Source organism: Ziziphus jujuba, chromosome 4 (genome assembly GCF_031755915.1).
Source record: "Ziziphus jujuba cultivar Dongzao chromosome 4, ASM3175591v1".
NCBI lineage: Eukaryota > Viridiplantae > Streptophyta > Magnoliopsida > Rosales > Rhamnaceae > Ziziphus > Ziziphus jujuba.
In genome coordinates, this window is record NC_083382.1 from 30042795 (window position 1) to 30068690 (window position 25896).

The 25896-nt window shown below is 35.7% G+C and overlaps 4 protein-coding genes across 4 annotated transcripts; 3 read left to right on the forward strand and 1 right to left on the reverse strand.

Annotated features, from left to right (window-relative positions):
* Positions 1-586: 586 nt before the first annotated feature.
* LOC107415550 (small ribosomal subunit protein uS4y) lies at positions 587-2716 on the forward strand. Its single transcript, XM_016023886.4, has 3 exons — positions 587-745; positions 1544-1925; positions 2320-2716. The coding sequence occupies exons 1-3, from the start codon at positions 718-720 to the stop codon at positions 2501-2503; spliced, it is 594 nt and encodes a 197-aa protein (XP_015879372.1). The 5' UTR covers positions 587-717; the 3' UTR covers positions 2504-2716.
* Positions 2717-4442: 1726 nt separating this feature from the next.
* On the forward strand, positions 4443-5421 carry LOC132803407 (uncharacterized). Its single transcript, XM_060816333.1, has one exon. The coding sequence runs from the start codon at positions 4682-4684 to the stop codon at positions 5114-5116; it is 435 nt and encodes a 144-aa protein (XP_060672316.1). The 5' UTR covers positions 4443-4681; the 3' UTR covers positions 5117-5421.
* A 1535-nt stretch (positions 5422-6956) lies between these two features.
* Positions 6957-8924, reverse strand: LOC107415605 (tubulin alpha chain). The gene is made up of 4 exons (XM_060816332.1): positions 8686-8924; positions 8322-8556; positions 7866-8236; positions 6957-7762 (listed from the first exon to the last, which is right to left on the reverse strand). The coding sequence occupies exons 1-4, from the start codon at positions 8776-8778 to the stop codon at positions 7109-7111; spliced, it is 1353 nt and encodes a 450-aa protein (XP_060672315.1). The 5' UTR covers positions 8779-8924; the 3' UTR covers positions 6957-7108.
* Positions 8925-17319: 8395 nt separating this feature from the next.
* On the forward strand, positions 17320-25395 carry LOC107415585 (ABC transporter B family member 19). Its single transcript, XM_016023934.4, has 10 exons — positions 17320-18243; positions 18379-18433; positions 18827-19002; positions 19510-19710; positions 20131-20390; positions 20488-20804; positions 20891-21114; positions 21206-22025; positions 22131-22372; positions 23995-25395. Exons 1-10 carry the CDS (start codon positions 17992-17994, stop codon positions 25201-25203), a joined length of 3756 nt encoding a protein of 1251 aa, XP_015879420.2. The 5' UTR covers positions 17320-17991; the 3' UTR covers positions 25204-25395.
* Positions 25396-25896: the final 501 nt, after the last annotated feature.

Here is a 25896-nt window from a genome sequence, read left to right on the forward strand (position 1 = left end):
TATATTTGAAAAGTGTACACAGAAATGCTACTATCAAATAACAATGACTTTCTTCAAAAAGAAAATAACAATGACTTGGATCGCGTTTCGTTTAGTATATATTTTCATCTTACTTAAAAATAAATAAATAAATAAGGATCAAAACCATTCCAAATTGTTCTCAACTTCTCCTGACCCATGAATGGAATCGGGAAGGGTTGCACTAAACGATACTGATTGTAAACTAAAGAGTTCCTACAATATGGATTTATCGTTCGGCCAAGTTCAACAGTGTCTGAGCTATACCATCCTCTTTTAATTAGGGGGGGGGGGGGGGGGGGGGGGGGGCGGGGGGAAGGCGATTTTGATGAAATTTTTACTTTTGCAATTCCCTTTTAATTTTTGCTCCAAAAAAGATAAAATTTTATATTATTTAAATCAGAATGAAATTCTTACATTTTTTTTTTTTTTGAAATTCCACAACAATCAAAATTTCTTTTTATGTTTTTAATAATAAAAAAATTATATAAATGTCACATAATATTTTTTTGGGCCCTGTGCATTGGCATTACTGGGCCGGAATTGGGTAAAATGGTAAATACGCTTACGCTCATGTGATTAGGGTTTAGGGTTTGCATATATAACGAAATATTGTCTCGTTTACTACTTTCTTGTCCCTCAGAGCTCTCATTCAGATCCGTTGCCCTTCTCTGCATCTTAACCGGCGCAGACGGAGCTATGGTGCACGTCAGTTTCTACCGCAACTGTAAGTCCTATGTCCTTGTCTATACCTTCACGCACATTTCTATATGCTTTTTAGAGTAGGGTTTTTAGGGTACTAATTCTCTGTGAATCATATTCGATCAAACTTCGATTGGAATTGGCTTGATGTTGTTTCTCAAAGTTTTCAACTTTTCTTCAGTCTGTTCGTTTGATTGCCTTCAAAATGTATGAAATCGAAAACTCTTAACCTATTACTTGGTCAGTTAAAAGAAAGGGCCCTTCCTAAATTTCCCTGTAACGGCCATTTTCTCCCTGTGACATTAGTCTTTTTTTGTTTATGGTCAATTAGTTTTGTTGTCTTTTTTTGGAACTTATTGACTGCTTATTTGATTGTTTCATTAGTTTTTTTTTTTTTTTTTTTAAATTATGCTAATGCTTCCATGGTGTTTCTTTAATCTTTCTGAGAAGCAATTGTATTGGCATATGTTTTTTTATTATCGACATGTCACTTAATTTGCATTCCTTCAATTACTTAAATGCATGTTAAGCCTGCTTAGATTAAATAGAATCGTTTTTCAAAATTTGGCTGTGAGTTTGGATAACATAAAATTGTTAGGAGGTTGTTTCTGCTGGGTTGTACTTTTATGAATAGAGTATGATGTTGTTTGTCATGTTATCCTCTAGAAGTTGGTACTTTGATTTTACTGCCCTCTAAATCATATTAGCTTAGTTTTGTTGTTTCATCAATCACATTTTCAAGTCTTACTGTTGCGCACTCAGCTAAATGTTGTCACATGCACAATATCGGATTTCAACTTATTGTGTGTCTGGGTTGTTTTAGATGGGAAGACTTTCAAGAAACCACGTCGTCCATATGAGAAGGAACGTTTGGATGCTGAGCTGAAGCTTGTAGGAGAATATGGGCTCCGTTGCAAGAGGGAGTTGTGGAGGGTTCAGTATGCTCTGAGCCGCATCCGTAATAATGCTAGAATGCTTCTCACTTTGGATGAGAAAAACCCCCGCCGAATCTTTGAGGGTGAGGCCCTTCTGCGAAGAATGAATAGGTATGGTCTGTTGGAGGAGAACCAGAACAAGCTTGATTATGTCTTGGCGCTGACTGTTGAGAACTTCCTTGAGCGTCGGCTCCAAACAATTGTGTTCAAGGCGGGTATGGCCAAGTCTATTCACCATGCTCGTGTGCTTATAAGGCAAAGGCATATCAGGTATTATTTATGTTCATGGAAATTGGCTATTGATCTGCATGCACATACATAGGACATTTGCTATAATTGAAATTTGTTTGGATTTAAGGTAATTACCTTCTTGGTACTGGTGGTGCCCTATTCTTTCACTTGATAGATGACAGGTTTATCATTTTACATCGATTTCATTGTTGAATGATGATCTATTATAAACATTATCTGGATCGTAGTTTTCAACCTTTTTTTTTAGAGAATGGAATGGCCCACATAGACAAATGCCGGCAACTTGTAGTATTTGTAGTGATTGACGAGATTCATGTTCAATAACTATTTTGTATTCCTTCTTTATAATTTTGGAAACAATTTTGTAATATTGCCGAAGGGATTGCTTGATCATATAAAATTTACTTGTCAGGGTTGGGAGGCAGGTAGTCAACATCCCATCTTTCATGGTCAGAGTTGATTCCCAGAAGCACATTGACTTCTCTCTGACAAGCCCCTTCGGTGGTGGGCGCCCTGGAAGAGTGAAGAGAAAGAACCAGAAGGCAGCTGCCAAGAAGGCTGCTGGTGGTGATGGAGATGAAGAAGATGAAGATTGAAGAGGAACCCCACACCAACCCTAGAATCATCTTGTTTTGATCTCTTGTCTTTTTCTTGTTAGTTTTAAATCCTGAATTTATGAAATCTTCATTTGAAATGGATGTTGCTATTTTTCTTGCTCGGTTTTGTTGGGATTAGAAATGAATGATTGCTTTACAATTTCTATATAGTGGTTTTGATTAATGAATTTAGTATTTCTTTGAAGTTAAAAAGAGTTGTATTTCCGTTTCTTCTGCAGTATACAATAGAGAATTGAAATCTATGAGATTGCAAGGTTAATTCTCATGTCAATATTGTTAAGTTTTGGTTGTTTGTTTTCCATCCTCTCTTAGTTGAAGGAGTCGTTTTCTACTTATTCTGGATTGGTGAGTGTGTGAGGCGTTTATTAATGTTGTTAACTTTTTACCATACTTGTTGTTGACGTGTTGTTACTTATTTTTTAAGGTGCATATGCTTTCATGAATAGTAATTCCGTTGAACACTCACTCTTTCTTTCTCTCAATGTGTTTATTTTTGTCATCTCTATTAGAATATGAGGTATATCCAATCAAAACAAATATATATTAAAATAATGTTGAATAAAATCATTTCGATAGGCTAATGTACAATAACAGGGGGGATGTTCAGTACCGATTCTTATAGTACTGTTCGGGGGGTCGATAAGCTAATTCCCGTAGATGTCTATTTGCCCGGCTGTCCACCTAAACCAGAGGCCGTTATAGATGCTATAACAAAACTTCGGAAGAAAATATCTCGAGAAATCTATGAAGATCGAATTAGATCTCAACAGGCGAATCGATGTTTTACTACCAGCCACAAGTTTCGTGTTGGACGCAGTACTCATACGGGAAATTATAATCAAGGATTACTCTATCAACCACCATCTACTTCAGAGATCCCCCCTAAAACATTTTTCAAATACAAAAGTTCAATATCTTCCCACGAATTAGTGAATTAGGCAGGAGCTTTTTTTTTGTATTTCGATAGGCTAGCTTTGTGTTCCTTGATTAATTTGTTAATAGATTTGTTGTTGTTGTTGTTGGGGGATTGTATCAAGGTGACTTATTTTTCAAACTGTACTAGAATTTCAATCTGGTCCAGCTACCGACCAATAATTGGAGCCATCATTTCACCCTCCCGCTCCATACTATTACCACTAATATCTCTGTCTTCGTCGTGCGCACATTGAAAATGTCCTTATCAATCACGATTTTCTTTTGATAATCGCATTTTAGGTGAAGCTCCTCGCCTCCTGCCACCTGTGTTCTTATGTGTTCCTCTCGTTCCTTATAAACAATTACTACTGAGCCACGTTTACATGTTTTTTTTTAAAGTATTTTTTTTTTCCTCTTAACCTTTTTCCCATCTTGCATGCCAAACAACCAAAAAAATAAAAAAATAAAAAATTACGGATAATTTGACTTGTACACAAGACATCCGCTAGCCCCTTGAACGCCACGCCACTTGTCCCTTAACACCACATTTGGGATGTTAAATAGATTTTGATCGTGACCGTTTAGCGAATCTCTGCAGCCCACATATAAGACATGAACATTCCCAACAGATTAGATTGATTAATCCTCCCAATTATTATTATATTATTATTGAAAACAAAATAATTTAATTGCCCCATGAAAAGAAAAAATCTAAGGTGAGATAGCCCCAGAATCCGAGTGACGTGGCACCCAGGTATGAAGGGTTATCAAATTTTCAATTTTCAAACTCCCCATTTTAACCAAGTTCCCCAAAAAACGGCAACGGCCATATGAGCGATGACTGAAGGAGCCGTTGGACTGGTCTCCCTAAGCCGAGTTTTAATCACCACATGTCCTATCAGTAATCACGTGATAGCTTTCTATTCTCTTGCATCTACGCCACGTGTCGACCACCCAAAAGGCTCCCCAAGCACGTAACTTGTTTCTAGTCAATAAAAGCCAAGAAGCGAAGCTCCCCTCACCCCCACAATGCGCACCGTATCATTCTCCGCGAGTGAATAGTTAAATACTCGGTTTCCCAAGCATTTTTGTGCTCAAGCTCTCTCATCTTCTTAATTTGCTATCTTGGACCTTCGTTTTCCCACCGTAGTTTCTCTCTTTCTCACTTCCCGAAACCGAGTTCTTCTTTTCAGAAGAAAAGCGACTTTTTCTTGCCGTATCGTACTCTATACACGACTCAATATGACGGTGAAGCCTCTCAACGAGTCTGACGAACGAGTTTCTAATCCCTTCCAGAAACCGGAGTTCTCTTCGCCGTCGGATCTTGCCGGAAAGAAAGCTTCCGAGGGAGGCGTGGATCGCAGCTTGTCGGTTTTAAAGTCGAAGCTGTGTACGGAATCGGAGACGGACCAGGAGAGTGGAGGATCGTCGGAGGAGATGGAATCGCCCAAATCGGTGGGGCAATGGAGGAGGAAGAAGTTGGCCTACGTGCACAGCCAGATACTGAAGATCAGAGAGGAGGACTCGCACCTTGGCGAGGACATCTACGGGAGTCTCAGTGCCAATGATCAGGTCGCTAACGGCGTGATTTCGCCCCTAGATGTGGTGATCTTCGCCAGACCGATCTTGCCGTGCTCGCCTCTTGGTGGCAAGACAGCTGTCAAGGCTTTGCATTGAGAGATAAATCACTATCGAAGTTAGTTTTTTTCCTCTTCTTTCTCAAGCTTATCATTTCTAAAATTTTGTCTCTGTTTTTACGACGCGGTGGTGCGAGAATTTGATACTATTATCATAAAATTCTTTAACCCGGAGATTTTTCATCTTGAAATTGATCTACAAATTCTTGACGTCTTTTCCTTTTTCGGATGATTTTCTTGGCATAGTGTTTCGATGGTAAGAAAGCTAATAAACAATAAGGAAATAATCTTTCGAATATTTTTCTTTCTTATTTGATGACTAATAATTTAGGGAAAAATTGAAAATATATATATATATATATATATGTATACATATTAGTTTATCAACTACAGTTTTCTTTATTTATTTTAATTTCTTCTTCTTCTTCGTTTTTGCTTGATTATTCAAAATCTTTTATTACTTTTCCTTTCCTTGTGTATTCTAATTATATAAATCCGCTGTAATTTTCCTGTTTAGTTGAAAATTTAATTGCTAAGCAAAATAAATAAAAAGGGAAAAAAATAAAAAAGGGAAATTTAAAAATTGAATTATTTTGGATTTCTTTACTAATTTTTCCTCTCCTAGTTTTCCCTCCCTCTCCTGATTCCTCTGTGGTACTCACTCAAAAAAGTTGCCACGTGTTTCTGTTAACCTGCCCAGATGCGAGTGGATAGATTTGGGTTTTGTCCAGTGAAGGGGTCGGGTTTCAATGGAGGACCGTAGCCCATCTTTTGGGCTAAGCGTCGGCCCATTTAAGTTGATAAATGAAAATTAATTACTGATTTGAAATATAATTTTTCTTTTTGGCAGGGATGAATGGAATCAGCATGAATGGAATCAGCTAAGCGCATGATGAAGTTGGGACCAAGCTTGATCTTCGATAACTTTCTTAGTTACTTTTTTTTTTTTCTTAGGAGACTAATCAGAGTGAGAGTGAGTGAACGAGAGCAGAGGTAGCTTCATGTGCAAAGCTACTATAATGTACAGCGTGGAAGCGAAAATACATGAACGAGTTTATGTTACAAAATCACGAGCCTCCGACCATTTTCTCGCTTTATTTTCGGAATTCACTCAAATTCTCAATAGCCAAATCACAAAGAAAAAGTTTGGTTATATATATATATATATATACATACACACATATACGTACATATAATAAGTCAGTGGTAAACAGCTGTTGGAATATAACAAGTTTTTTTCTGACGTTGGTTCTGTGCGTGTGACATGGTTTTTGTTCCTATGTATCACTTTCCTCTTTGTCTTTTAATAAAAGCAACGAACAAATTCAACTCGGATAACTTTCATTTTCATAGATTCGAAAACATGGCGAGAAAATATCAGCAAATTAGTTAGTTGCCTGACTCGTCCTAGATTGCTGACAGTCTCAGCTAATGGCAGCGTTTAGTTGTGGACAAAAGCTAAACACAGTCTCGGTGCCTTCATCGAATCTTGAACAATAGATGAAAAGGATTCTACATGGGTAATGACAGCCTGAATATGCTATAAAATCAGTTTTTATCCAATAAAATCAGTATTATTTGTTTATCCCATAAGTTTGCTGCAATAATTTTACAAATTGCTTAATACAAGAAAATTCAAATAAACAATCGAGGACAGCTGAGGTTGAATTTGCTACTGAAATATCCTTTCAGGAGTTTCCAAAAAGGATTTTCTATTTTTTATTTTTTATTTCCCAGAGAAGTCTTTTGTTTCCCATATTCACTTTATGCTACCAAATTTTGATACAAAAGCCAGAAAAGTTGGATTCGACTCCTTCCATTCAGTTGAGAGATTTAGAAATTGTATTTTTCCTCATTGCAACAAAAGGAACCAAATCATGTAATATATAAACCAAACCATTCATTGTACGAGAAATATTCAAGCAAAACAAGAAAGGAAATACTGACTAATAATATGTGTTACAAACCAATGAGACCATTGGCAGAACAAGTAACCACTCGCAATGAACCAACCAAGCTAAGCAATTAAAGCCTAATATTCATCACCTTCATCATCCTCCCCTTCCGCAGACTCTGCACCAACTTCCTCATAATCCTTCTCCAAAGCAGCCAGGTCCTCCCTAGCTTCCGAAAACTCTCCCTCCTCCATACCTTCACCAACATACCAATGCACAAAAGCCCGCTTAGCATACATCAAATCAAACTTGTGGTCGATCCTCGAAAACACCTCAGCCACACTGGTCGAGTTGGAGATCATGCACACAGCCCTCTGAACCTTGGCCAAGTCTCCACCAGGAACCACGGTCGGAGGCTGGTAATTGATTCCACACTTGAACCCTGTTGGGCACCAATCCACGAACTGAATGGTCCTCTTGGTCTTGATTGTGGCCACGGCAGCGTTCACATCTTTCGGAACCACGTCACCCCTGTACATCAAACAGCAGGCCATGTATTTTCCATGGCGAGGATCACATTTGGCCATCATGGAAGACGGTTCGAAAGCACTGTTGGTGATCTCGGCCACCGAGAGTTGCTCATGGTAGGCTTTCTCAGCAGAAATGACAGGTGCATATGAAGAAAGCATGAAATGGATACGTGGGTATGGGACAAGATTGGTCTGGAACTCTGTCACATCCACATTCAGGGCACCATCGAAACGGAGCGAAGCTGTAAGAGAAGAAATGACCTGCCCAAAATCCAATATTAAACAACGAATTCTTCCAATTTAGATTCAAGAAAGCATCAAAAACATAAATAAATAAAAAAGAAAAAATGAAATCCGATTTTACCTGAGAAACAAGCCTGTTGAGATTAGTGTAAGTGGGTCTCTCAATGTCAAGGGATCTACGGCAGATATCGTAGATTGCTTCGTTGTCAAGAAGAACGGCAACATCGGTGTGCTCCAGAAGAGAGTGGGTGGACAAGACACTGTTATAAGGTTCAACAACTGAGGTTGAGACCTGGGGTGATGGATAAACTGTAAATCCAAGCTTTGATTTCTTTCCGTAGTCAACAGAGAGCCTCTCGAGGAGCAGAGATCCGAGACCAGAGCCAGTCCCACCACCAACGGCATGGAATACCAGAAACCCTTGAAGCCCTGTGCAGTTATCCGCTAGCTTTCTGATTCGGTCAAGGCAGAGATCCACGATCTCTTTCCCAACTGCCCAGTGAAGAAGAAATATGACTTACTAATTTTGTTCAGAAAATTGGGGTTAAAAAAATTGATTGGGATGTTTGTTTCATACTTGTGTAATGGCCTCTGGCGAAATTATTTGCGGCGTCTTCTTTGCCGCTGATGAGCTGCTCCGGGTGGAAGAGTTGACGGTAAGTACCGGTCCTCACCTCGTCAATGACGGTGGGTTCAAGATCCACGAACACGGCGCGTGGCACGTGCTTTCCGGCACCGGTTTCGCTGAAAAAAGTATTGAAGGCGTCGTCTCCACCTCCCACGGTTTTGTCACTGGGCATTTGTCCATCAGGCTGCAAATAAATAAATAAATAAATGCAGAATTGATTATGAAATTACAGTTTTTAATAAATTTGAAATAAGAAGAAGTTTTTAGAATGGGGCAAAAATGGAAAAAAAAAGGAAGAAGAAAAAAGAGAGACCTGAATGCCATGTTCAAGGCAGTAAAGCTCCCAACAGGCATTACCCACTTGGATTCCAGCCTGACCGATGTGAATTGAGATGCACTCTCTCATTTTTCACTTTCTTTTTTCTTTTTCTTTTTTTGAGCAAATAAGATGACGGAGAAAGAGAGAGTGAGAATGAGTTTGTGCCAAAGACGTATACGAAGACGCCAAGGCAAAAGAGAGAGAGAGAGAGAGAGAGAGAGAGAGAGAGAGAGAGAGATTAAAGATGGGAAGGGTAAATGCTATGCACAGAATATATATATATATAGAGAGAGAGAGAGAGAGAGATTAATAAGAGGATAATTTTATCTGCATGCTCTGCGTTTCAAACGGCCAAAATTAAATTTTTTTTCCAAATTTGGGACAGAAAAGGCAGTGGAATCCAGCTGGTTTTTTTTTTACCGTTTGTGGCTCCCTTTCCGTTGGCATTTTGAATTTTGAATTTGAAATTTGAATTGTGAAGCGGGAGTGGATTAGGAATGGGCTGAGCAAACTACCTAGTTGGGCTTCTTGTACTGGATTTGTGCTCTGCTTATATGATTAGTGATAAACTAATTTGAGCCCAAAAAAAGTTACCCAAAAAAAAAGTGAAATTTTTAATAGATTGTTTGGATAATAATAAAATTAGTGAAAATTTAAAATTTTTTGAAAAAATAAAATTTTTTTTATTTGGATAATTTTTAAGAGAAATAATTTGTGCATTTTAGTAGAAAATAAATTTCGTAACATGGGAAACTGACAGGAAAAGTGGATCCTATTAAAGATGTTTTATTTTAAAATTTTTTGAAAAACTGATATTACGTATTTTTTTAAATACAATATTATCTTTTAATTTTAATATATAAATTTATTTAATTACTTATAAGTCTTATTTTCTTCTTTAATTAACCAAACATTGTAAAACAAATTCTAAAAAAACTCATTATTATAAAACTGAATTCCAAAAAACTGATTTCCTTCAATACTTTCTCTTTTACTGAACACCTTATGAGTTTAATTCTAACAAGAAAAAAATATGTTTGAATATTTTAGAGTTTGGAAAATAATGACTAACAAAATATATGGGAAAGGAAAAAAAAATCAAAATAAAGATAATATATGTTGGAAAAGTTTTAGCGAAAGGCATTTTTGTCCAATGATAACTATTTGTCAATAAAATAAAAATTTTATTATTTATCAACTTTTATTATGTTGAGTGGTTAGTTAAAAAAAAACAAACAAACAACTGTTGGTTTTCTTTTTTAACAGAGCAATTATTGGTTCTTACATATTCATTTTCATTATCAATCTCATTTTTCCTCCTTCTTCATTATTATTATTATTATTATTATTATTTATATAGTTTATACTATTTGAAACTTTTACTTTTTATTTTCTTGTTTTCATTTTTCCTTTCAAGAAATATTTTTAAAAAATCAGTGTTTTATTTTTATTTTCTTCAGTAAGAATTAGACAATCAAAGGTTTTCCGCTTGTGGAGTGCTTTAAAATTAATGGGCTCAGGTAAGTTCTGGCCCAATGTAAGAGTTAGAATCCAATGTATGGATGGGTTTATGACTCAAAAATTTAGAGTCCAACCCAAGCCATATACTATGCCATAGGTTGGACCGTTAAAAAACTCAAGCCATATATATATATGTATATATATTTTAAAATTAAGTCTGTCTCAAAGCAGAGCAATGCTCAACGTGAGCTGGGAATGAAAAAGACATGGAAGAGATGAACACGGTTTACATGGTTAACTGAATATGTAAATTGTAGCTTCCCCACATATATAAACATGTGACTTTAAGCTTCCTTGGGTTTGAGAAAATCAGCAACTTTTTTACTTTGCGGCCAAACCCACATACCACAATCATTATCATTTCATTAAAAAGCCTAATTTTAACTAAACATTATTAGATTCTATGGTTATGCTACGCATGCATTGTTTACTCATATAAAGTTATGTGGATTTACTTTTTGCTTTGCAGACACCCTGCCCTAATCCCCGCTTAACAATAATATTAATACTATTAACTTTTACAAAAAAGTTTGGGCCCATATTTGTACTCTCTTACCGCAAACATGCAGCAGTTTTGTAGTAGACTTAGCCTAGCAATTCGCTGGAAATAGGCCCACCAAGCAGCCCAGTTTTCTAAATTTTCCACCCCAAAAATATTGCAAAGCTGATTCTAAAATCTTTTAGACTTTTTTTATTATTTTTTTAATACCTTTTTTCCAGTAATAATCATTTATCTACTCGACATTGTGTATCCTCTGGGAAAAATGTAGTACTATATGAAAAATCCAAGGGGACAAACTTTTTATTGTTAATAGTTGCTCGGTTTTTGTACAGAATGTAAATTTGGGAACCCAAAATTGATCCTTTTTTTTCTTTTTCTTTTTCTAAATAAATAGTGGTAATATTTTTTTTGATTAAAATATGTCAGGAATATTGGTTTTGAAATAATTACACATAAAATTCCTCAAGTACTGTATATGTTAAAAACTCAGGTAAATGCGTAGTAATTCAATTTTCATTTTTCAGGGGGAGGGGAAGAAAGTTTTTCATTTTTCAGACTTTTCTTATCCACGCTCTTCTTCGTAATTTAAATTAGACCAGTTAAATTGTCTCGTGGTAAAGGTTTTTAAATTCAAATAATTTCTAACAAAATACCAGCTATCAAAGCCAATAAATTACTTTGGGTTAAAAAAAAATATTTTGGGCAGAGTGCTGTTTGGGAGGCTTTCAGATTGCAGCACATGCAAGCCATTCACAATGCGATTAATCCATAACTACTTTGGCTGTATTTCAGTGGCAAACACAATCAATTGGCCATAATTTAATTGAAGGCTGACTGAGACTCTTGCTATACTAATTAAGTTTCAATAGCATTGTTTATAAATATGCATGGAAATCAAGCAGAATATATACACTCTTTTTTTTCATATGCAAATTATATATAATCCTTCGATTCCCTTTTTTTTTTTTTTTTTTTTTTTTTTTGGGTGGCGGTTGGGTGGTGTGTGGAGGTGAATTACATATGACCCTTCGCAGGTTTTGGAAATGTAGGATACAAGTACTTCTTTTCAAAAAAGGTTGCCAGAATTAGAAAACTGAGAAGGCATTAGTTTTATTATATATTATCTGAATTTGTTGAATAAAAAATGGTTTTTAAAACACATAAACATGGAATCACTTGTCAAACTCATGATCATTCATGAAACATAAAGTTGCAATTAAGCCGTCCACATGTCTAAAGCCACCTAATTTCTGTGCTCTGATCATTATTTGTTCTCATGACAAAAATAATTAACCCCCAATAAAGTTTTTTGTAAGGAAAAAAAAAAGAGTTTATGATGCAAGAATTAACAGTGAAAAAGTGAAAAGTATATGATGAAGTGTAGAATAATTAGGATTGAGAAAGGTTATTGGGAGGGGGTCCTCCAAAGTACTGTGTGTAGGAGATTTGGGTTGTCTGGAGGATGGACCACTAGTAGCTTTTTCCATGATATTCAGGGATTTTATTTGTTTGTTAATGGTCAATAGTATGTGATCCCTTTGCTATAATCATTTAACACAGCATTTGAAACATCTAAAAAGTGGGTCAAAAACTACACAATAAACAACAAATGGGTTTCTGTATCATGTATGTTCAAGTCGCTCTTAATTTACCTTACAAATGGAAAAAAAAAGAAAATTCTCAATTTGTGATCCATTGCCACAGAACACTCTCTACTTTCATATATGAATAAAGTTTATATATAAATATATTATATGATTTTATGGTATAATTATTCATATTAATTGCTGGCCAAACCCCCAAAACCAAAAAGCATGAGTTGACCAAATTTTGGATCCATGATCTCCATATATCCACCTGCTATTGGCATCATCAGTGATCATGGAATCAGGTAGTATTGCTTGGCCATCCAGCATTTATTTAGAAATCTAATCAAATTGCAGCTTAGGCTACACAGACTCCAAAATGTGGTCCATGTATATACTCCATGCCTTCAAACCTTCAGCTTTGACTATGACTCTACAGTCTGGTCCATCGCTTCCTTTCTTAATTCGCAACCATTGCTCTACATAGCATCAATTTTTGGATGCAGCCAACCCAAAAACATCTATATAAAATATATATATATATATATATATATATATATATATGTGACTACTCTTTTTCCAATTTCTGTACTTTATATGCACATGAAACTCAACTTTAATTTTGCCCATAAATTTAAGATGATTGTCACCATATTACCTATGATACACTGATCATTGTCTCGATTCCTGAATTGAATGGCTAAAAAGAAGTATGGTAGAGAGCTTTTTGTTTACCAAACAATTCAGAAAAAATCATATTTTGATTGAAAACCAAAAACCAATTTGCGGAAGCATATCACATGCCCGAATACTAAATTGTGGTAGAAAAACATAAACTAGTACTAAATTAGTTCACCAAAACGGATCCAATGTTCCCAAAAGGAGCTACAATTCGACCAAAGCCACTTCATCTTACAGATAAATCCTTTTGGCTTAAAAACACTTGGTCTTTGTTTTTATTATATTACTTTGATTTTTAGACAGTTAAGCACTTCAACCTTTTTAGAGTCATAGGGGGGCCGAAGGACCACACAAAAAGTACACATTGGGTGTCAAACCATGAGCCGACCGAGTCCTCTTCTTTGTGACTAATTTCTTCCAACTTTAAGCATTAAGCATCTTCTTAACCATTTTTTTTATTACTTTCTGGGTGATTAAGAATTTGGGTTATTGAAGGGGCTGGGTTTTGTGCTTCCTATGTTGCCCCAGCTGCAGTTATGGCAATATTTTTTTTAGAGCTTGTGACTTTCTCTGTTATATTTGTATTGGTCTTGAATTACATTAAGATTAAAGTGAACAAACAAAATGGTTAATCCGACAAAATGTTTTTCATCAAGGATTAGTTGAAGTCGTGATTTAAGATAATTTATAGCTTTAAATCACTTTTTCCAAGAGATGCTAATCACAAGCTTCCGATAGTCTTTGGATCATTATCAATCATTTTGTCTTTATGTGTTAACTTTGTAAATTAAAATATGATCATAAGTTTGAAACGTTCTTTATGTTTTTCAAACTGTTTCTCAATGCGAGTCTCACCCAAAAACAAACACAAAAACACAAACAAATCTGAGCCAGATATAAAAGTTTATATACCTAATTTGAACTTAGTCAGTATATAGATAATGATCAAATTGAGAATTTTTTTTTTAATACTATTTTTCAGTTTATATTCTAATTATTTCCATCGCCTAGATATATTTTCGAGTTCCAGTAAAACCCAGTTTTTGAATCTTATAGTTCTTACAGCCCAAATAAGAATTGGGCTGTTTTCTTTATTTTAGAAGGCCCGAAGCACACACACATTGCGATACTGTGATGCTTTTGTTTTGTTGATTAATTTCGTATTATATTTGTATGTTAATATTTTTGTGTATATTTAAGTAAAGGTTAAAAACACTCCTTGAAACTGTTATTATTTATGTATTTTTTATTTTTTTTTGAAACAGATCAGTTAAACCTTAATTTATGTAAACCTTACAATTTGACCCCTATTAGTAACAAAGTAGTGGACGAATACTATAAAAAAAAAAAAAGACAAAAAAATGTAAAAAAATATCCTGAAAATTATTAAGATGGAATGAAACATTTTAACTGTTAAAAAGACAAGAAGATCCTGATGGGTCTGATTAAACCTTATAAATAATATTAGATGGATGAGTATTGGAAGCTTATTCTTAGACAAATCATAAAATGCTCAACATTAGGGATTGTGACAACCATACCAAGTGACTGAGAACTTCACTTGGATTAGCCGTCTCACCCACTCCTAACATGGCAAGCTTCCCATTGTATCGGCTTTCACCAGACAAGCACATTTTTATCTTTTTTCTCTCATTTAATTTTTACATTTCTAATCCCTTTTTATTATTATTAAATGCAAATTTGCATATTGGATTATCAAAACAATTAGAGTGAGCCATAAAACATATTATATGTAATGGATGTTTATTTAAATTCATGCAACACGCATAAAATATTATCATTGATATTTTGAATAATGATTCCAAATTGGAATTTTCTCATCTGAAACAACATAAATAAAAGTAAAATAATATTCCTTTTGAGTGTTTATGTGTATGTGTAGATTATATATATATATATATATATATTGCTACGAAGTTTTTTTGTTTTTAATATAAGAAAGAAAAGGCAAAATAAAAAGGAAGGTGTGAATCCTTGGAATTGGAAAGTTGGTGTATAGAGAAAGATAGAAAGGAGCTAGATCTGAAATGAAAAGAGTAAGTTGTGTTTGGGAAGAGACATAATTAGTATGGCAAAGTGTGAGATGAAAATGCTGTGAATGATAACGGAAAAGAAGCAAAGTGTTTGGAATAGTAAATGCACAATATACCAATTATTGGGTGGCTGTCAAAGGGCTATATTTAGGAAGGCAAATGCAAAGTTTTTTTTTAGCCAATATTATAAAAATTGCACCTTAAAGTTGCCATGCCATGTGAGCCACTGGGACCTCCCAATTTATGGCGTTTCTATTTCCATTTCCTTTCAAATACAAATAAAAAATTAAAAAAAGAGGAAAATAAATAAATAATTTTGGACCGTTAGCTTCCTCCCTGTTCTCACTGTTTAGTCTCAGTCTTTATAAATATACATATATATAATAAAAGCTATATAATATATAGAGTTCTGATACCATAAACAATATATATAGTTAATGCTACATATGATATTTGCTTCTCCTAAAAATGTTAATCTACGCTATAACATATTTAAAGCATCACCCTCTGTATAATTTAATGAAGATCATTAGTTTAGAGAAATTAAATTATCATTTATTTTCTTGCATTAATTTCATTGGACCGATGTGACGCAATTCTATAGCCTAAGGCTTTCGAGGCTAAGCATTTCTTTTTCTTTTTTTTATAAGAACTTTTTTATATTGTGTTTTTGGTGAGATAATTAAGTAAAGTATGAAGAATAAAGACTAAAGGATGTATATAAAATGACAAGAATAAGTAAAGTGATTCCAAGGAGGTTAAAAAAAAATAATAATAATAATAATTTAATTATCGTAATATTATTTTACTTATCACTGATGCTAAATAAGATATTTTATTTTCGTTAAAGATGGTAAATAAAGATAAAAATTATATAAAATATATATTATACATATTCGAGCAACTTTGTTACTTGATTTTTTTTTTTAAGAAAAACCCAACAGTTAATTATAAAATTATTATATTTTTATTTGCAGTAAAAATATATAAATATATCATTAATTAAATATTCTGTTATTATTTAAATTAATATGGTTATATATGAGAAAACTTTATGATATTTTAAACAAGTAAATCACAATGTTCACGCTGGATTTTACCGGTAAGATTACAATAATTACTAATTATTAGTAATGACTAATTAGTAGTAATGACTTTCATTAGTCTTTATTTTTCAGTGATGATTTGCATTGATGTAAAAGAGTAGAATTGAAACTTCAATGGGAAGTAGTGTATTTTTTTTTTTAAATGGATTTTATTTATTGAATCAATATCAAATAAAAATATCAACACATTATATAGATATATATATATATATATATATATATTTGTTTAACCAACACATTTTATATAACCATATAAACACATCCACTTCTTTTAAAAAGAAAAATTAAAAACTCGTTGTGATTCTTAATTAATAAAAAGAACATGGACATGGTTATAATCCATACAAAAGCTTTACATACTATCCAACTATTTTTTATGCTAGTGGTAGAACCGTTAATCATTTGAGAATGTTATTTTTTGTAACAGTCCATTCTACAATATGATCGGTAATGAAAATTTTTATGTTTAAGTTAAGATCTGGTGAAAACATTTTCTTTCCCAATTAATAAAAAAATATTTAAAAATGTTCAATATGAATATATTAATTATATAATTTTTCACTTAGACAATATGAAATAAACTGATGTTGGTTGTCAATATATATATATATATATATGTGATTAAAACTCTATTTTTTAGGAATTTCTTGTAATGCAATGCATTTTGAAGAAAGACAACAAAATATAGCTACATGGTGAAAGGCATTGAAAACGAAAGATGGATTCTTTGAACACGGAGAGAAAATTTTTGGGGATGTCCTCTTTTGAAAAATAAATATGTAGAAAAAGAGTGAAAAACTGCAACAACACATGCAAAATGTCAGTCAAAGGGTATATCTGCAAATTGCATCAGAGAGGGGAAAAACGGAGTGCAATTTCCAATACTCCAAATAATCTTTGCTTTTATTATTATTATTTTTTTCTTCTTCTTTTATATTTTTGAAGCCAATGAAAAATAATCCATCAGTGCCAAAAAAAAGAAAAAAGTTGAGAAGCAAACAAAATATCTCTGTTTGACCGGTAAAGCTTGACCCTTTAATACATAAATTTTGCATAACAAACCAACAGTGGTAAAGAGTTTTTGCCAAGAAAATGAGGATCTTTTTCTTTATTTTTTCTGTTTTTATCCTCAGGAAGGAACCAATTCAACTCAAATTGGCAATCTCTTTTATTTATTTATGATTTTTTTTTTTTTTTTAACAATCTGACATGAAAAAAAGGGGCATGAATTTTCCCTGGAACGATAAAGAAGGCAACCCCAGAATATGACACATACTATTAACCAGATTCCTCAACTTAACCTTTTATCAATTTGCTGTGATTTTATAACCCGGAGTTAAGCCTTTCACTATAAAATACCATACACATACACCTTTGTTTCTTCAAAGCTCAATTTTTCTCCGACTCCTTTGACCACTGGTCCAACGTATAGTCACACATACACTCACACACTCTCTCTCTCTCTCTCTCTCTGTATCTCTCTCTCTCTCTTGCTCTTGTCTCTCAGCTTTTCTGTTTCTCTGAGGCAAATGAAGCTATAGGCAGTCTCGGGGTTTGATTAAAAAACCAAAAACGACATTGACAGTTCTTCGAGACAAAAAAGAGAGAGAAAAAAAAAAAAAAAAAAAAAACAAAGGCGGTCCCTGGATCGCTCATCTCCAATGCGCAGAAAGCCTTCTCACATTGACACCTCTCTACTCGAGCACGGATCTTCTTTTTAATGGCAATAAATCACCGCTCGCTTTAAAAAATCAACTTTACCAAGTCATCTTCCTCAGTTTTTCTTCTTTCCCATTTTGAAAAAAGAAAAAAAAAAAGTTGTGGGTTTGGGCTTTTGCTGGTTTGCAACGATGACAGAGACTACTACAGAGGCTGCAAAGACATTGCCAGAGGCAGAGAAGAAGAAGGAGCAAAGCCTTCCTTTTTACCAGCTCTTCTCTTTTGCAGACAAGTATGATTGGTTCCTCATGATATCTGGGAGCTTAGGAGCCATTATCCATGGTTCTTCCATGCCTGTTTTCTTCCTCTTGTTTGGTGAAATGGTTAATGGCTTTGGCAAAAACCAATTGGATTTGAGGAAAATGACCGAGGAAGTAGCAAAGGTTGGCAACCCAGTTTTTCATTAGACATACATACATATATATATATATATATATATATATATATATAATTTGAAGATTTTATTGCAGTTACCTCAGATCTGAGATCTAATACACGACTATTATTTTCCATTGCAGTATGCTCTATATTTTGTTTATCTTGGGCTTATCGTGTGTGTCTCATCCTATGGAGGTATGCTTAATAGTTCTTCTATAGTATTTCCATTGAAAGTTGTTTACCTTCAGTCTCTGTTTTGGTCAATATATATATTTTTCTAAGGTGATAATTAAAAAAAAAATAATAAACAAGAAAAGAAAAAATAAAACTTGCTGAACTGTTCACATCGATCGGACCGGTGGGTGATAGCCCATGTGGTCCGGGTAGTGCTTTTGCTAGTTCTATTAATTCCGGATTCACTAGTCAATCTCAATACATGCAATTCTTCTTGATCCCTTTAAAAATCTTTAAACTTTTAACTAAGTTGTCTCTCGCGAACATCTGTATATTTTTACCTTCCTTGTTCGTATATATTAATTAAAGTTGGTGGGATATGAAAAATTTGTTAAAACAATTTGAGTGGCGCAGAGATTGCATGTTGGATGTATAGTGGGGAGAGGCAAGTGAGCACGCTGAGGAAGAAGTATTTAGAAGCTGTGCTGAAACAGGATGTTGGGTTCTTTGATACGGACGCTCGAACTGGTGATATCGTCTTCAGTGTCTCAACTGATACCCTTCTTGTCCAAGATGCCATTAGCGAGAAGGTAAAGTTTTTTTCCCAATTAAAACCGCTGCTTTTTCATTTATTATGGTTCCGTTTGATTCTCTCTCTCTCTCTCTCTCTCTCTCTCTCTCTCTCTCTCTCTCTGTGTCTCTGTCTCTGTGTCTCTGTTCTTGTACCGTCCATCCAGAAGAAATCTAGAGTGAGCTCGTGTTGGGGAGAGGCTGGCGACGATAGATCACAAATGCTTATCTTAGGGGTATACAGGGTAGTTGGTCATGCATAAATGCGGGGCCCACTACCATATCCTGCTTCCGATGGCGCACGTTAGCACCCTCATGGTTAACGTGCGCCCTCCATGGTTATCGTGCGCTAGCCTGTATATTTCGCGTGGGTGTTGACTGATGACGCATTTGCAGATTCTTTTAATTTTATCACTATTATTATTATTTTATTTTCTGTAATTTGTTTCAATTAATAGTCCTGCTTTTTTTTTTTTAATGACGTAGTAAATGTTTTTTATTTTATTTTTATAATTTTAATTTCTCAGGTTGGAAACTTCATACACTACCTTTCCACGTTTCTGGCTGGTTTGGTGGTGGGTTTTGTATCGGCATGGAGGTTGGCACTGCTCAGTGTGGCCGTGATTCCGGGAATCGCTTTCGCCGGCGGCTTATATGCGTATACTCTCACCGGTCTCACTTCCAAGAGTCGTGAATCATACGCCAATGCCGGAATAATTGCCGAGCAAGTGAGGCTTTTTTGTTGTCCATTAACTTTTTTTTTTTTTTTTTTTCTTTGTTGCTTTTGGAAAGTATCCACTTCTTTAATTACCAGCATTAGAGTTGATATTATTTTCTTTATTTTTTATTTTTTTATATTAGGTTTTCTCCATGTATGAAATGATGATTTTCATGTGCCAGCACTTATGAAAGTAAATTTCTCGTGGTACAGAACTTTGGGAAAGTCTTTACGTGGCTCTTATACTGTTTGATAACTGTTAACCATCACTAGTTTGGTGGAAGGCAGCTATTTCATGATTTGGTTTTGAACAGTCATTTGATAAATTTTTGACAGCGGCAAAACTGTGTAGTTTTGATTGGAAAGATTGTTATGTTACTGCAAAAATAAAGGTTTTTTGATTCTCTAATTTACTTTTGTGTTTGAATAGGCCATAGCTCAAGTTCGGACGGTTTACTCTTACGTTGGAGAAAGCAAGGCCCTCAATTCTTATTCAGATGCCATACAGAATACATTGAAGCTTGGGTACAAAGCAGGAATGGCCAAAGGTTTGGGGCTAGGGTGTACCTATGGTATAGCTTGCATGTCATGGGCACTTGTTTTCTGGTATGCTGGTGTGTTTATCAGAAATGGGCAGACGGATGGAGGGAAGGCATTCACAGCAATATTTTCTGCCATTGTTGGTGGCATGTAAGATTTCAAGCTGAAAATTTTACGTATATTTTTACCATTTAGGGAATAGTCTTTAATTAACTCTGGGTTATGATATGATAATTGAACATAATAGGAGCTTGGGCCAGTCTTTTTCAAATCTTGGGGCGTTTAGCAAAGGTAAAGCAGCTGGATACAAGCTGATGGAAATTATTAAGCAAAAGCCTTCCATAATTCAGGACCCCTCTGATGGGAAGTGCTTGGCTGATGTAAATGGCAACATAGAGTTCAAGGAAGTAACTTTCAGCTACCCGTCAAGGCCAGACGTTATCATCTTTCGAAATTTCTCAATCTTCTTTCCAGCTGGAAAGACTGTTGCTGTTGTTGGTGGAAGTGGGTCAGGGAAAAGCACTGTTGTGTCTCTAATAGAAAGATTCTATGATCCTAATCAGGGTAAGTAAGAAACTTTTCTTCTTTGGATAGATGCTCTACGTCCCCAGTTGAATAGGTGTGCTGAAATTTGTTTGCTGGTCGAACAGGTCAGGTTTTGCTGGATAATGTAGATATTAAAACACTGCAACTGAAATGGTTACGTGATCAAATTGGGCTGGTGAACCAAGAACCTGCACTCTTTGCAACCAGCATATTGGAGAACATACTCTATGGAAAGCCTGATGCAACAATGGCTGAAGTAGAAGCAGCAGCCTCTGCAGCAAATGCTCATAGTTTCATTACGTTGCTTCCTAATGGATACAACACTCAGGTTGGTCTTGATTAACTTAGCCAACAAGTTATTCTAATTTGGCAGAAAACTTTGAACTAAATTGTATCATGTGTCTTCAATCCAAAACCAGGTAGGAGAGCGAGGAGTCCAACTCTCTGGTGGCCAAAAGCAGAGGATTGCAATTGCTAGAGCCATGTTAAAGAACCCTAAAATCCTCCTCCTTGATGAAGCAACCAGTGCTCTTGATGCAGGTTCAGAGAGCATTGTTCAAGAGGCTCTAGACCGCCTCATGGTTGGCAGAACAACTGTAGTGGTGGCACATCGACTTTCCACAATTAGAAACGTTGACAGTATTGCAGTTATACAACAAGGGCAAGTTGTAGAGACAGGAACACATGAAGAACTTATTGCCAAAGCTGGGGCATATGCATCATTAATTAGATTTCAAGAAATGGTTAAAAACAGGGACTTCTCCAACCCATCTACCCGCCGTTCCCGATCATCACGGCTAAGCCATTCGTTATCGACCAAATCTTTGAGCCTCCGATCCGGCAGCTTACGAAACCTGAGCTATTCTTACAGTACCGGTGCTGATGGGAGGATAGAGATGATTTCAAATGCTGAGACAGACAGAAAAAATCCTGCACCTGATGGATATTTCTTCAGGCTTCTCAAGCTGAATGCACCAGAATGGCCCTATTCTATTATGGGTGCTGTAGGTTCTGTATTGTCAGGTTTTATTGGTCCAACTTTTGCTATAGTAATGAGCAATATGATTGAGGTTTTCTACTACAGAAATCCTGCTGCCATGGAAAAGAAGACCAAGGAATATGTTTTTATTTATATAGGAGCTGGAATTTATGCTGTGGTAGCATATTTGATACAGCATTACTTTTTCAGTATTATGGGAGAAAACCTCACTACAAGAGTCAGAAGAATGATGCTTGCAGGTGTTGAAAAAAAATCTGGCCCTTGCTTACATTTTGTTTAGCATAAAATTATTTAGTATTAGACTGTTAGCTCTTGATTCTCATGCCTCTTCCAATTTTATTCAGCAATCTTAAGAAATGAAGTTGGGTGGTTTGACGAAGAAGAGCACAACTCGAGTCTTGTAGCGGCTCGATTGGCTACAGATGCTGCTGACGTGAAATCCGCCATTGCTGAGAGGATCTCTGTGATACTGCAGAATATGACTTCACTCCTAACGTCATTCATCGTTGCTTTCATAGTGGAATGGAGGGTCTCCCTCCTCATCTTGGCTACATTTCCTCTTCTAGTCCTTGCCAACTTTGCTCAGGTAAAAAAGCCACACACAGTCTCTTAACTGTTACATAAAAATGCTGCAGCATTGTGTGTTTTCTTTTCACTTTCCTTTTGTCAGACAGAGCGATGTTGCCTTTCAAAATTGCTAGCTTTTTCTTCTACCCAAAAAAAAAAAAAAAAAAAAACTCAAAAAGATAGCGTTTTTTTAACTTTCATATGCTAACCCAAGTCCAGCAAGATCTTATGGGAGTAATATTGGGTTGGTGTGAATTTGATTATTTGTTATTTTAGGTATGTCAGATTTTGCATCTTTACTTTTACGATCTATGGATTCTAACTTTCACCGCATCCCATTCCTTGTATTAAACGACAAAAGCAAAATTACAACGTGTCGGTATGCCTTTTGCACTGCACGTGCTCTCTCCGAGTTTGGTGCTTTAACTCTTGAAGACCACGCAGATTTTAATATAAATATGGAAAAATATATTTTATATATTGTTCTAAATAAAAAAAAAAAAAATACCCTTATAAACTCGTTAACTTTTATAGATCTTTTCTCGTTGCCATGTCCCTTCTCTTGGTTTTTTCTTAGAATCCTAGTCAAACTATTTCCTGCCTGGTTTCCCGAGTCAATTCCCATTTTCTTTTATTTATTTATTTTTCTCTCAACATAAATAAGTTTTTCGGTGAACCGACACTGCAACTTCAGAGAGTTAACAGTATGTATCATGAGTGTCTGAATTTTAGAGGCCCATGAGGAAGGTTCAGTAATCCATTTTCTTTTACTTTTTTCTTTCTTGGTACCTGAGCTTTCATTTTTTTTTTCTTTGGTTTATTCAAGAAAGCCATGTGATGTGTGAGATGAGATGTACAAAGTTTTCCTTCTAGGCCTGTGATGATATAAAAGTAGAACCAATAATAAGTAGAAAATTTCTTTTTTGCCAAAGCTTTCATTTTTTTATTTTTTTTCGAAATATCTACAACTTTTCCCAAGGCTTTTGTAGTATTCATATAGGATGTCAGGTGGTGACAGCCACACGGTGGATGTTGCTATCTTACGCCGGATGCGTATGGAGCTCCCCTATAAGTGCATTATTGTTGTTTCTGGTCTTCTGGTTTCAGAAAAATTAGGTTCGTTTTCAAACAGGAGCACCAAGTTCTCTGACGCATTGTCGTATATATGAACCAGCGTTGTAAATTTACGCATGCTTCATGCACAGTGAAATTAAAGAGACTGCTGGAGTATGTACCTACTGCATTATGTACATGTCCTTGTCTTCTACGTGTTCATTGCATAGAACCCTAGCCTTTCTGTCCCCTAACCAGTAAGCCCTGCTTAGTTCTTTATTGTGGGTCCTCCATTATAGTATGCAGATCGCTGGAAGCTCCCTCCAGAATTTAGGAGCCAATAACTGTTCACCAACCCATGATAGAAGAACGAAGTTTAAATAAAATGATAAAGTTTCTCCAGCTCTAAACAATTTTCAGTTAATCTGTACATAAGCATTTGGGCTTGAAAGTAACTTAGATCATTATGTTTCAAATTAATAATGGTTAAACTTAGGCTAATCGAAAATGGTACGCTTTTTTAACTGGTGATTTACTTTGTTGACTATATTTTAACTGGTGATTTACTTTGTTGACTATATTAAACAGCAACTTTCTCTCAAAGGGTTCGCTGGTGACACAGCCAAGGCTCATGCAAAGACTAGCATGATTGCAGGGGAGGGTGTGAGCAATATTCGAACGGTTGCTGCATTCAATGCCCAAGACAAGATCCTCTACTTGTTTTGTCACGAGCTTCGTGTCCCACAGCTACGAAGCCTGCGTCGAAGCCAAACTGCTGGTCTCCTATTTGGCCTTTCTCAGCTTGCTCTTTATGCTTCTGAAGCTCTTGTTCTATGGTATGGTGCCCACCTTGTCAGCAAAGGTGTCTCAACCTTCTCAAAGGTTATCAAGGTTTTCGTCGTTTTGGTTGTAACGGCCAACTCGGTTGCAGAAACTGTCAGCCTTGCCCCGGAAATTATTAGGGGTGGTGAATCTGTTGGCTCTGTGTTTTCTATTCTTGACCGTCAAACAAAGATCGATCCAGATGACCCTGAGGCTGAACCAGTTGAATCAATTCGTGGAGAAATTGAACTTAGACATGTTGATTTTGTATACCCTTCAAGACCAGACATAATGGTGTTTAAGGATCTCAATCTCAGAATCCGATCTGGACAAAGCCAAGCTCTTGTTGGAGCTAGTGGCTCTGGAAAAAGTTCAGTCATTGCCTTGATCGAGCGATTTTATGATCCAATGGCTGGCAAAGTTATGATTGATGGAAAAGACATCAGGCGTCTAAACCTGAAATCTCTTAGGCTGAAAATTGGTTTGGTGCAACAAGAGCCAGCCCTCTTTGCAGCAAGCATTTTTGAAAACATTGCCTATGGGAAAGAAGGGGTAACAGAAACAGAAGTAATTGAGGCTGCTCGTGCAGCCAATGTGCATGGTTTTGTAAGTGGATTGCCCGATGGGTACAAAACTCCGGTTGGCGAGAGAGGAGTTCAGCTCTCTGGTGGCCAGAAACAAAGAATTGCAATTGCCAGAGCTGTCCTTAAGGACCCAACAATTCTCCTCTTGGATGAAGCCACAAGTGCACTGGATGCTGAATCTGAATGTGTGCTGCAAGAAGCACTGGAGAGGCTCATGAGGGGCCGCACCACCGTGCTGGTGGCGCACCGTTTGTCGACGATTAGAGGTGTGGACTGCATTAGTGTTGTACAAGATGGGCGCATTGTCGAACAAGGCAGCCATTCCGAACTAGTGGGCCGCCCCGAGGGGGCATATTCAAGGCTGTTGCAGCTACAAAACCATCACATATGAGAAGTGTTTTCTGATTGAAATCAGTAGCATGGCCTTGTTGGGTGATAATTACGTGTGTTCAATTAACCTTATGAATTCCATTTTTCTTTTCAGTTGTAGATATGGGGAATGTGGGATGTAACATCTTGAGAGAACTACTGGTGACCATTACTTGAAATATCAATGGAGTAGCAAGTGTTATATTTTATCAAATATTTTTCTGCATCAAACAAGGGTGGCTTGTCAAAACTTTTTTTAGCTTTCATTCTCCTTTTACAAGTGAAGCTTTATGATATATAATACTAAAAAGCAGCCTCCAGAAACTGGCTTTCCATCTAAAAAAAAAAAAAAAAAAAACACTTACTTTCCTAGCTGCTGTTCACATTCCATGTGTTATGCTGCTGTGATTCTTTTCAGTCTTAGAAAAGGGAAACCTTTTTTTTTTTGGATTTTTTTTTTTTAAAAGGAAGGTTTAAGGCCCACAAGCACTAAGAGAAAGTTAAAACAAACACCAGAAAAGGGCTAAACTTATCTCTTTTTAATAGTGTGGCGAACACATTCATTCGTAGAAGATGGTCCGAATTATTGCAAAACAAGATAAGGGTGAAAGATTATTAGATGTAAAGCTTAAGAATATGAATTATGTAATATGTTAATGGAGATCAGGACCCACATTGTGCACACCCCAGTTTCTCATTTGTTTTTCTTTAAGCT